The sequence below is a fragment of the Centroberyx gerrardi genome, chromosome 1 (assembly GCF_048128805.1).
Source record: "Centroberyx gerrardi isolate f3 chromosome 1, fCenGer3.hap1.cur.20231027, whole genome shotgun sequence".
Lineage (NCBI taxonomy): Eukaryota > Metazoa > Chordata > Actinopteri > Beryciformes > Berycidae > Centroberyx > Centroberyx gerrardi.
The window spans coordinates 12728914-12741220 of record NC_135997.1 but is presented as its reverse complement, the minus strand read 5'-3'; the positions used below and the strand labels follow the sequence as shown (position 1 = coordinate 12741220).

At 41.1% G+C, this 12307-nt stretch overlaps 1 protein-coding gene across 1 annotated transcript; it reads right to left on the bottom strand.

The window, feature by feature from the left end:
- Window positions 1–6087: 6087 nt before the first annotated feature.
- Window positions 6088–7971, bottom strand: LOC139929930 (beta-2 adrenergic receptor). Its single transcript, XM_071923005.2, has 2 exons — window positions 7686–7971; window positions 6088–7025 (listed from the first exon to the last, which is right to left on the bottom strand). The coding sequence occupies exons 1-2, from the start codon at window positions 7969–7971 to the stop codon at window positions 6088–6090; spliced, it is 1224 nt and encodes a 407-aa protein (XP_071779106.2).
- Between the last annotated feature and the right edge of the window lie 4336 nt (window positions 7972–12307).

The window sequence follows — 12307 nt, the reverse complement described above, 5'->3', positions numbered from 1 at the left end:
AGATACGTGGATAGATCTGTGATTTCTGTTTTTTAAGTCTGTAATATACCTCGCTCTGGAATCACTGCTGATGATTTCAAGACCAATAACTGTTGTGTTATTACTCTAAACACTTTACAATGGCCGTATTCCAGTGTATTAACCTGCGTATTAACCTATGGAAAAGTATTATAGGTACACAATATCACTGTGTAGGTACTTGAAAATTTCTGGAATAAGGACTGGAATAAGACCATTGTAAAGTGTTACCAACTACTTTGGTGAAACATGATAAAACCCCCGGGATGAGTATTACAGAGCAGGCTATCTGCCTGGAGACAGGCTACAGTGGCATCATGACAGCACCACTCAACTAAAGTGCAATAGTAGGTTCATTGAGGAGACTTTAGAAGAACAACGCAGGCGGGTGTATTTATAGAGAAAAACGTCAGTACAGACTCCAGGTAGATCTGACCTCAGACCGCAGTCTGCACACGGCTGAGGCTCGGTCTGCTGGGGTAGATGGCATCCAGCGCTGCACAGGGGCCCAGTCTGTGGCCGTGGGTGAATAATCTAGTTGACATATCTGTGAGGTGGGGGACAGGGGAGGAGGGGCGGCGATGGAGCATGGTGTACCTGAAATCTCAGAGGACCTCCTGCCCTTATTCTCCAAGAGTAGAACGCTTCCTATCAGAGCAGGGAGAGGCGGCATTGGCAAATCAATTACAAAATGTAATCATACCGGCCTCTCACGTCTAATTTCCGTTGCAGTCAAGGAAGAACATTTCAGCGCTAAAATTATTGACGGCTACACAAGTTATGCGTGAACGACTTCAAAATAGGAATGCCGGCAAATGGAGAAGTAATTGACCGTGCAGAGGTTCAGAGTGGAGTAAGTCACAAATTTAATTTAAAAGAGGGCAGGCAATCAACTTTTTTCAAGGACTGATTATCCCTCTAGTGGTTCAGTGAATAGCTGACCTGCAGCAATCAACATGAACTCAATAAACTTATTTCTCCTAAATGTAAAAGAAAAAGTAGGCCAGGGACAGTGAGCGACATTGGCAATGCAGTGTGTTGTCATTTTTGAATAATGGCGAGTTCATGCAGACTGATTGCAATATCACTCATACGCTGCTCAGATGATGAATGTGGAACAAATTGCCCCACAGTGAAAATACAATCAGCATCAATCCTTGGAGGACGGAGTCTGAAACCATATTTTCCACTAGCAGAGCTGCGTAGGGACAGAGGGAGACAGAGGTATTCCCCGTTGTTCAGTATCAACTTACAGATTATTTTGGCTCCTGCAAAGCCAGGGTAGAAGTAGCTTGTTGTTCCCCCCTGTGGAAGGACCGGAGCACCCCTCCCAACCCGGCCGCCCCCCCCATCACCCCTCTCAGCCATCTCTGCCTTTGCCCTTTCCTCTGTCAGAGCCAAAAACAGACACCAGCCACAGGTGGTCTCTGCGCTTTATTGGTTCTGACACACATCTCTAGCCTTAAGAGCTTAGAGAGACAATTAAAAATTCATTAGGACAATGAAAAGAGAGGGGATAAAAAAGAAATAGGACAGACAACAATACATAACCTTGCTAAGGCTCCAAAGTGCTCTGACCTATCGTCTACATCATCTCTTGCTTGCGGCATTGTTGTGTAGCAGTGTAACAATTGAAATAGAGAGTCTGTCTGATATAGAGAAACAATGTTGCCCTGCTGTTACCCTGAACCATCCCACAACAGAAGGACATTAATTAATTCATTCAGTCTTTATTGTCCTTGGAAAAATGTGGAAGCCTAGAAATACGCAGTCACTGGTGCATTCAACCATTCTGAGTTGTAATTCTAGGTATATGGTCCTCAGAGCAAATGGACTCTATACTAAACTAGACCAAGGTTGAGCAGTATGATTAAAGCACACTTGTTCCAAACACGTGAAAACATTCAAATGATTCTGACTGACTAACAAATGACCAAGGGCCTTGATTTTTGTTTACTTGCAAATTAGTCTTTTTGTCTCTGTCTTATTTATAAAGACGTGAACAGAATTTGTATTTTCTTTGTTGAATTGTCACTGCACAGAACATTTTTTTTGTAAGATTCACAAGAATCTTTTCACTTAGAAGCCTTTATGCATTACATTACAATAATCATACAATTTTACTCAAATGTGGAAATTTTAGAAAGTGGGACATGATGAATAACCTGCTGTAGGTTTTCTTACAACACGGTCTTCTCTACACAAGAGGGCTGTGTCAGCCTTTCTGTTCCCCAAGTGCGTTCAAAATGAACAGTACATTTTTCTGTCTTGCTAGAGCCTCTAAAGTGGCTGTGTGTAGTGTTGAACTAGGCTGGATTCCTGCCCAACCCATGAAATTATGCCTCCACCCTATTAAAAACTGTCATAATATCACTGGAAAGATAAATTGTCCTTAAGCCAGTTTGCTTCAGCTTTTCAGATGAGCTCTTCCAATTGATTCTCCCTGAAATCTCTCACCTGAATCCTAGTCTCAGTTAAAACTGGTCTTACCTTAGTGTGCTGAGGGCGTCAAGTATAACAACAGAAACTTTCGCACATTATATATCACTGAACAATTAATAATTACCTGAGCATTATCAAAAGGTATCTTGGAAGTCTTGAGGATCAGGATTTTAAATACATACGTTGCCCATTACTTTCCTTTTAGATATAGCACATTGTACAATCACATTGTAGCATATTCTGTCTCACCCAATATATAATTTCCTGTCCCAAATGTGGATCTGGTAACCCTAACCCTAACCCACAGCTTTCACTAACCAGACTGTTGCACCATCAAAAACCTTAAAACTTCAAAAATGAATAAATATTATCATAATGAAAAGCAATACTCCTGGATACTCTTAGATTCCCAGAAACCAAGGAAAAATGGCATTTAGACATAATTGCTTCTATGGAAATTATAATGGATATTTCATGCGATTCTGATTATGTTAAGGGTTGTACTAAGCGATTATCTAATTATTTTTGAGAGTGATGCAACATATAGCCTGTCAGCTTATTAGACTGTAACAAAATCCTGTAAAATAAAATAAAACAAATAACTAGACATGGATTTTGATGTTTGTACATAAATCCCAGGACATATGAACATGTCCTGAGATTTATGTACATTTATGTACATTTATGTACATGACATAGCTTGGAAACTTGCCACCTCTTGCAGTAAATTACCATCCATATTGATAATAGCTGGTTTAATCTGCTACTACAATGACAGGGAATGACTGACTTTGGCCAGAAGCAAAAGAAACGATATTAAGGTAGCTGGCTGTCTTAAAATGTGAATGGTGCTATCAGCCAAATTAGCCCCCACAGACTCATTACCAGATAAAGGAACACAGAGAAAGCACTTTATAGGACTATATGCACACAGAGGTGCATGAAAGCATGTAATCTCCTCATTGTGGACCCTGCATCACAAATGCAAACCCCCCCCCAACCCCTCTCTCTCTCTCCTGTCTCTCTTCCTTTCTCTCTTTCTGACAGTCCAGTGTTCCTCAGTCTTGGAGTGGGTCACATGTGCAGGCAAGTGTCGGATCATTTATTTCATGGTGGGACTGGAAGTGGAATATGCTTTTATCACATCACCGCTGACATTATAGCTTCAGCCTCTCCATCTCCTCTTCCATCCCGCTCTCTAATGCCTTCTCAAATTACAAGATCGCTCTGAACTGGAGGGATTGTTAGATTCAAGCACACACACACACACACACACACACAATCAAAATCAAAATCCTCAAATTACAATTTGAGCTGTTTTGGTTTATTATGTTTAATGCCGCAATTTCCAAACCCTAACTTCTGTGTTTTTAAGCTCAAGCTCAGTGCGAGAAATAAGAAAGCACAGTAGATGTCACTCTGGATTCTTACCTGGACTGTACCCAAAAAAAGAAAAAGAAACAAACCCTCATGTTGGGTTCCAGGGTTATCCAGTGGTGTGACTGTAGCTGGCAAAGGAGCTCGTTCCCTTCCACTTTACATAACATGACAAGTTGGATCCCAATGGAGTCAGAAGAGGAACATTCTGGAGAAAATGGAGAAACGCTGAAGTGGTTTTCCAGCAGCTTGTGTAACTGCTGAGGCTGTGAATTTTACAGCAGAGAGCCGAACGACATCTGAAGCTGCCTGGATGCATTACCGTCACTTATGTGAACCCCATTAAACTCACAAATGATGTGTTCCCAAATACATTTATTATTACCAAATCTGATGTAATCACCATATGAATTATGCAATACTGATACAACTCTGTACAGTGTTTCAATATCAGCACAATAATAATCACTTATTTTAGTACACAGAACCAATGTTGATTAGGTTGGACTTTTCCATGACTGTGACACAGCTTTTTTTTAAACTAGAAAAATAATTACAATTTTTGTTGAAACATAGAATGGCTATGAGTTTGTACATTTTCATTACTGAAGACACTCATTCATTCAATGAAGTGTGCACATGGATGTTTTTTGACCATTTTATTCCCTGATGTTTGTTGTTGGGTCAACCTATATTACAGCACCTTTTGATATCTACATATGCCTACTTGCATGTACACTGGATTCTCTATTAGTTGGATTTAATGGGCACTTCATGGTAAATAAGACAAACAATGTTTACAATTGTCTCTCACCATTTTACTATCACATCAGTGGAACTTCAGATAGTTTCCAGACTCACAAAATAAATCTGGAAACAATTCAGAACAATTAATGGCGAGGCGAGCATCTTCTTTATTGTTGTGTTTTTTAGTTTACTTATTATGTTTATTCAGTTTACGGGTTGTTACCATAGTAGATACCTGCCAATAATGGTAGAGTAAAAATAAAATGCAACTATTTTCTCAAGAATGAAAATATAGCCATTTTCATGCTATGAAATGCTCTTCTACCTCACTTGAAGATTAATTTATATTTTCAAATTGTACCCTCTAAACAATACATAATTCCCAACAATACACAAGACTTACAGCTTACACACTGTTAAGATAAGGTTACGTTACGATTATGTTATACCGTATAAAGATAGGCGGGCAGGGTGTGAGGGCCTGCCATTATTATAACGCTGTTTACGATACATTTCTGTGGGTGGCACCCCATTCATTTAGTCTATATAGATTTCCAAAATAAACAGATCACTCTTTCATTCACATTTGCTTAGACAAAAATAAAACAATCATTACATTATTATAAAATGATAAAATATTATATAACAAAAATGAAACTTTAAGAAACCATGAAATTGTGCAAAAGTAACATTATTGTATTAACAAAAGTACCACATTATGTCTGACACATAACACAATGCAGATGACTCAGATAATGATAATTGATAAAGTGCATTTCAGATTGTTGAGGCAGATTCATATGACCATAGAATGAAATTAGATGCTGAATGTAATGGATGTGATAGCATAGAGATCAAACCAATGGTATGGGCTGTTTCCTTATCCTAAATATGTCTTATCTGCCTTATTCCAGTTCTTAACGAGCAGATATCTAAACACATAAACAACACCCCTTGTATAAGTCAACACATGAAAACCCACAACTGATATAAAAAACAGAATTGTTGTGCCTCGTGATTGCTGTGAGTGTCTGTGAAGCTCCTGGAAATTGGTTTGGTTCCTGAAATCAGTGAAAGGCCCGTCAAAGCCCTCTGATATAAAACCTCTTTCCAGAGGTTTGACTACACAGTCACATAGGTTGGGAGGGCGACCAGAGAAGTGGATGTGGATTGCTGTGGCAGTGGCAGTAGCTACAAGAGCCTGAAATTATGCAGATAATGGCCCTCTTGCTCAAGACCTACGTGTGTTTGGCCAATCCTGATAACGGTGTTATCATGCCATGCATAGATACAAGTTGGCTGTTCCATAGGCAGGTGTGGGTGGGAGGTCAAACGCTTAAATTTCAGCTGGGTTTGAATTCCATTTACAGTTTTATTTCACTCAGTGCTTGAAACAGAATTACATTTTTTCTGTTTAAAATAGCCTATTTTTATATTAGAATTTTAATTGTTTGAGTGAATATTAAGATCTGAATGAAATTTAACTTTACTGGACCCCAGCCCTCAGGTCTTCTCGCCATGTGGGGGGGACTGGTCTCTATGAAACAGCAGGGTCACACCCTTCCTGAAGCGCTGGTCCCTGACGCTGTAGATGATGACGTTACAGCAGCTGTTCCCTGTTAGGATCCAGAAGGCAAAGAAGGAAAAGTTACACCAGGTGTATCCCACCACGTTGCCCAGCACGAACACCGCGATGGGAGAGAAGGACGCCGTGAAGGCAAACGTCAGTATGCCGATTGTCTTGGCGGCTTTGATGTCTGAAAAGGAAGGCCTGTGAGGACACCCTCCCCCTCCACCTCCCCCTCCTCCCCCTCCATCGCCCAGACTGCCCTCTGAGAGCAGTTTACGTTTGCGGGAATAGCGGCGGATGCTCGTGAAAGACAGGATGTTCACTGCCAACGTGCCACCGAGCAGCGTGAAGTCAAATGCCGGGAACAGCAGCAGGATGTTGGCGTCGGGCGGCAGCTGGCCTCCGTACCACAAGGGGGTGTAGTTGCACATGCGGCTGCACTCGTTGTACTCCAGAGTAAAGTTGCTGCTGAAAATGAGGGGCGCGAGAGCCAGCAGGAAGCTCGCGGCCCAGGAGAGCAGGATGAGGAGCAGAGTTCGCCTCCGTGTCACCAGGGCGTCCTTGTGGAGCGGCCGGAGGATCGCCACACTTCGCTCCACTGTCATGAGGAAAATGGTGCTGATAGAGACGAAGGTGCATCCGGCAAACACGGGGCCAATGAGCATGCAGGGCTGCCAAGGGCCCACTAACCCACCCAGGGAGGAAGAGGAGGAGGATGAAGAGGAGGAGGAGGAGGAGGAGGAGGGAGTGGGAGTAGAACTGCCCTGGTACCAAATCGGAGGCGCGTTGGTTACCATCAGAGAGATTTCAGTGTAGACAGAGAAAGGGACCACAAGAACACCCACCATCATGTCTGCTATGGCCAGGGATACTGTCAGAGAGAGAGAGAGAGAGAGAGAGAGAGAAAGAGAGAGAGAAAGAGGGGCGAGTGAACACGTTCAGCTCTCAACAGACCCACAGTCATTCCATTCAATTACAATTTCACTATGGTGTAGAAAAGTGCAGTTTTGTGAATATTTTTTTAAGCATTGAAGAAAATAAATTAGCTGTTTTTATTTTGACCTTTTCACTGTACTGAACAAACAAACAGACAAATTAAGAGCATATTTAGAGCAAATGGAGCAAGTGCCTTTTGATCTAGGCGCTCTGACCCGGTTAATGTGGCGTCTGTATTTGTCTGTATTCTGAATTTGATATTTGTATGAAAAGTGTGTGAACTGAAATTGTCACATCAATTCAAACAAATTAGATCTTATAAGCATTTCTTTTCTTGATAATAATGTATTACATTTCATAGAAATATGAAAAGTTTCATTTTTGGATTGAGTTATTTGCAGTATGAATATTGAATTTCTTTGTAATAATTTACTGTGTGAATGAAGGAACCTGAACTGTGTTTCAGGTAACTGATTAGCTTTGTGGAATACATGAGCATTATTAAGGAGAGAAATTTGTGTGACTTGGCAAGTGAGACCATTTCTGCTGCCAACAAGTTCTAGGAGGTAAATAGTTTAATAGTGTTACCATTTACCTTTCAGGTATCCCTGTGGTGTTCGGGACTGCCTTGTTTGCATGAAGACAGTGAGGGTGACCACATTTCCGACCACGATGGCGAAGGCCAGGCTGACCATAAACACCACTGCCAAGGTGCGATTGAGAAGGCCACAGCAGCAGAGGGTGCAGAGAGGGGCCAGTGACCGGCCCGGCCCCAGCTCTCCCGACTGGGCAGCTGCAGTCAGGTTGAAAGGGCAGTCTGTAGTCGCCAGCAGAACCGCTGTACTCCCGGGAACACTGACGTTGGCAAGCAGGGCAGTCATGGCCCAGGATATTTGTTTATCCCTTTTGATGTGTGGGTGGTAGGGTCCCTTAGGAAACCATGTCCTGGGCTGAGAAATTATCCTGTTGAAATATAAAAGACATATGGAGGCAGTTAAATCATCTATCCAACCTAGTAAAATACAGCAGAAAAGAACAGAAACAAAAACAAACCCTAACCCTAACCCTGACCCTAACATGAAGCATACAGACAATAACAAAAACCCCAGACTTTTGCTTATACCGAATGAAATATTTTCGAACCCAAGATGCCACTGTTACTGACTGCACAATTACATCAAATGGAAAAAAAAAATAGATAACCCTAACCTAACCCTAACCCTAGCAGCCAGACAGTCATGCAGAGTGGCTATTTTGTCAAGATGTATCATCGGCGTAACATAGATCAACAGGTTAATGTATACAGCTTCTGATGTTAGTAGCAATGTTCTTCTTGCTACTTATTCCACAGGTTGGTGCATAATATGAATTTCATTGCTGCACATTAATCTTCTCACAGACATAGCATACTTTATTAACTCTGAAAGACTGTTGTTGGAGACACCTGTTATCCATTGTGTGCTCATAATATTGGCTCATCAAGTCATGCAGTATAATCACATAATGTGTGGAGCGAGATGCAGGGCCAACAGTATGTGATGAAAAGTACGTGGCATGTTTGAGGACAGAGAGGGAGGTATGGTTAAAGTGCTAACATAACTGTAATTTGCCCTACAAATGTTGTAGATGAAAGACTGGATTCCCTCAGTGTGTATAAGCCTAAAAATACAGGCATAAGAAGGGTAAGAACTCCATCACCTATAGGCCCAAATTGGGAGGGATGGTGATTTTTTCCTTATGTGTTCCAGTTACATACTGTCCTTGTTCTCTGACAGTTTGGAGAGCCTCGGCGCTGTCAGTGCCCATGCAGAAACTCTGGGTTCAGAACCAAATGTCTCTCTCAGCTGACAACTAAATACACAGGTCCTTCAATCATCATTGCTGTTCACTGGGCTGGAGAGCATGAAGGTACACAAATCCGAGAAAGCAAAGGGTAACAGGAGTGGACACATTCAGACCAAACCTAGTCCCGTGTTCTTGCACTGGCTGTGGGTGCAGAGGCGTAGTCGATAAAACATCACAGTTGTGAAGCCTGTAAACCTCCACTATTATCAACAGCTAATTAGCAGCAGGGGATTCAACAGGGGAAGAAAAACGCTCTTGGATGTTGTGTTCTGTGTCCAGAGTATTGACCAGAATTTAATGAAGTCAGGTCTACCTTCACAGCTCGTGACGCCATGCTTGTTGGCTTTCGATGAAATGAATGTCAATGTTATTCCTGCAAATTAAATTCGAAGTTGCTGATAGTAAAACGCCATGGGAATTATCAGTACAGAGAGACAGTGCAAAAGCAGAATCATATTAATATGTAAGAGGGGTAATATACATAATGCAACTTGATAAACCCTCCTTATCACCACATCATATTCTTACTCAGTGATTATCTAATAGAATAGGGGATTAAATAGCTTTTTAAGCATAGCTATTTAATGAGCCCACTAGAGACCGTGGCAAACCAACAGCGGTGGATTCTATAAAGTCACAAATAGGGATGGGCCGGCTTTCAGGTTAAAGGCGAGAGCCCAAATAACAAAAGGTGCAATGTTATACACTTCCTTCTGGTATGGTGTGGATTTACTCTAGGGAGGCCTTGGACCTGAGGTAAAACATAATGACATACAGTAACAATCAGAAGTGTCAATGGTAATTCATTTCTTGCCTAAAAACAGACCAAGACCAAGCTCTCTAAGGGAGAAAGAGAATGTTTTGAAAGAGATTATCAACATTATGAAAGAATCTTGGCTGGCATTCTCAGCAGCTTTGGGTAAATGTTCTTGTCATAACAAAGCCTTTCTTTGCTTTCATCTCATCCGATGGTATTGGTGCTAAAACAAAGGCAAATCCATTTTTGGGAGGATAGAGGATGAACCTCATTAAGGGTTTTTTTCCTTTACCTAGAGTGAAGATGACAGGCGGAAGTCTCCCCTGTAGCAATACCCCAGGCATAGTGAGACAAGCAGCTGACAGCAAAGAGAGTGCATACACACACACTCTCTTTCTCTATCTCTCTCTCTCCCTCTCTCTCTCTCTCTGTTTTACTATTGGGAAAAACATGCCCAACATCTTCAAAACCAGAACAATATTATAGATCTACCTGTGTTTTGGGGTAGGAAAAATAATATGATACAATCTTTTTTCTTCAATCTTCATTGCTGGGGGTAACGTATTACAAAATATTGCTAGTCATATTCCTTTTTGTAACAAATAGTTACTTTAAGAAGTTTAAGTACTGTAGCGTATGTAGCTTACTGTATCCATATGAGGTTATGAAGAGAGGACTGACCAGCGTCTGGGCAGTTTTCATGGTTTTGTTTTGATTATACTATAGCTCAAGATATAGAATCATGTTTTTCACAATGTTTTACTAATAAATGTTATTGAGTTAAAAGGGTATTTATTGAATGAATTTGAAGACTCCTTAAAGTCCTCACAATACTGGACCCTGATTGGCTGACAGCACCAGCTCCTCTGATTGAAATGAGGTAAACCTGCTGAGTGGAGGTTTTCCAGTGGGTGTGTCTGTTCTAATGCTGCAAACTTGCCTGATTGGACGGATTTTATAAGTTGTTTAATGAGGGGAGGCAATCAAAACCAAGTCCAGTTGTGGTGTGTTGTCTGAAGTTAATCACATTTTATAGTTGAACGTAATGTAAACGTAATTCAAAGCGCAAATGTAAGCAATGCAGCGGCACTTACATTCAAGTTTTTATGCTTCTGTGTTGATGTGTGCGTAGCATGTTGTAGAAATCAGGTACACAGGGTGGCAGTGTTTAGGAAAAAATCATATCGCACCAAAACAAAACATAGAAGAGAGGAACAGGAAGCAGCTGTGACGACAATCACCAGTAAAAACAAACATGGAGAAATAGGATGTGATGGAGCAGTTGGAACTTGAAGAGTTGGATGCCGTCATGATCGCCCCTATGATCAACCAATCAGAGTGCGCAACTCTTGGGCAGGTATGCAGGTATACCCTTTTCAACCCCAAAATACATGTCAAATAGCATCAGTTTACGTGCAGAGACGCTATTTTCATTAAAGTTTAAAATGCCCTTAAGTCCGAAACTGCCAGTAAAAAAGGATGGATTTATGAAAATGCAATAACTTTCATTTTAACCGCTTTCATTTTGATCATATATGTACATAAATAGAGAAAAATCTGAATTCCTATAATTGGGCTCCTTGATGATGATGCCTACAGGTCGTGATTCACTGTTATTCGTTGTAGTGGAATATCTACCCAACAAAATGTTTGCAGATTGTTTGTTTTGTTGATGCATGCAGGGAATTTCCTTTGACAGGGCTGTCTCCTTGAGTGAGAGGTCAGGCATATGTAGATGTGTGTGTGTGTGTGTGTATTCTGGAGAAAGACCACGGGGCCTGGGTCAGGGCTCTCAGGCCAGGTTGCCCGATGCACAGAAGGGTCATGTGCTGTAATAACGGACAGGCTGGCTCAGTGTGGCCTGAAGCCCGGCCGGGTCGACCGCCACCGCACACGAGCAGAATGATGACTCTCCCTTCACATCTTGGCCTGTCATTCTGTCTGTGTTTGTTCCCCTCGTCTTTGTCACAGAAATGCACAAGACACACACACACACACACACACACACACACACAAATGCATAGATGTAATCAATGTTTGTCAGACTTTCCGGTCATTATCCTATTTTTCTGTCTCTATCACTCTGAATTTTGTTCTTTTAATATAAAGTCTCAATCAACATCTACATTAACAGTGGATTTTTTTTATTTATTCTAGGTTTCTCTTGTACTTCCCATGCCTCCCAACCATATTTTCACCTACACTCTTTTTTTTCTCTAAGTCCATCCATTTGAATTTGAGCCAGTATGTGATGGAAGCTGTAAATTATGAACATTTGATTATGGAAATGATACTCTATTAATGCATTACCAGTCCCTCCATCAATTGAGTTTTGACATAATTGTGTTGTGTCTTGGTGCTGTGAGCTCAACATTCACTCATGCATATGAATTATTACAAAATATGAATTTACTGTATTTTCTATAGCAGAATGTTTATTGAAGGGATCTGAATTCAAGAGATTCCAAATCAAAATCGATTTGAATTCAGGAGATCTAAATACTAAATTCATGTTCTATTTCAAAATGCGTTTGTAAACTAAAACAGAACAGCTTTTTTATGGCAGAATGGATTTTGGGAAATGGTAGTGTTTTGTTGTGAAACTTTGTGTGTCA

What these genes read in the sequence shown, in the direction of transcription:
- LOC139929930 (XM_071923005.2), bottom strand. Translation starts at nt 7,971, where the DNA reads ATGACTGCCCTGCTTGCCAACGTCAGTGTTCCCGGGAGTACAGCGGTT. An exon ending in ACCACAGGGATACCTGAAAG is followed by an intron (nt 7,026 to 7,685) that starts GTAAATGGTAAC and finishes TCTCTCTGACAG; the next exon opens with TATCCCTGGCCATAGCAGAC.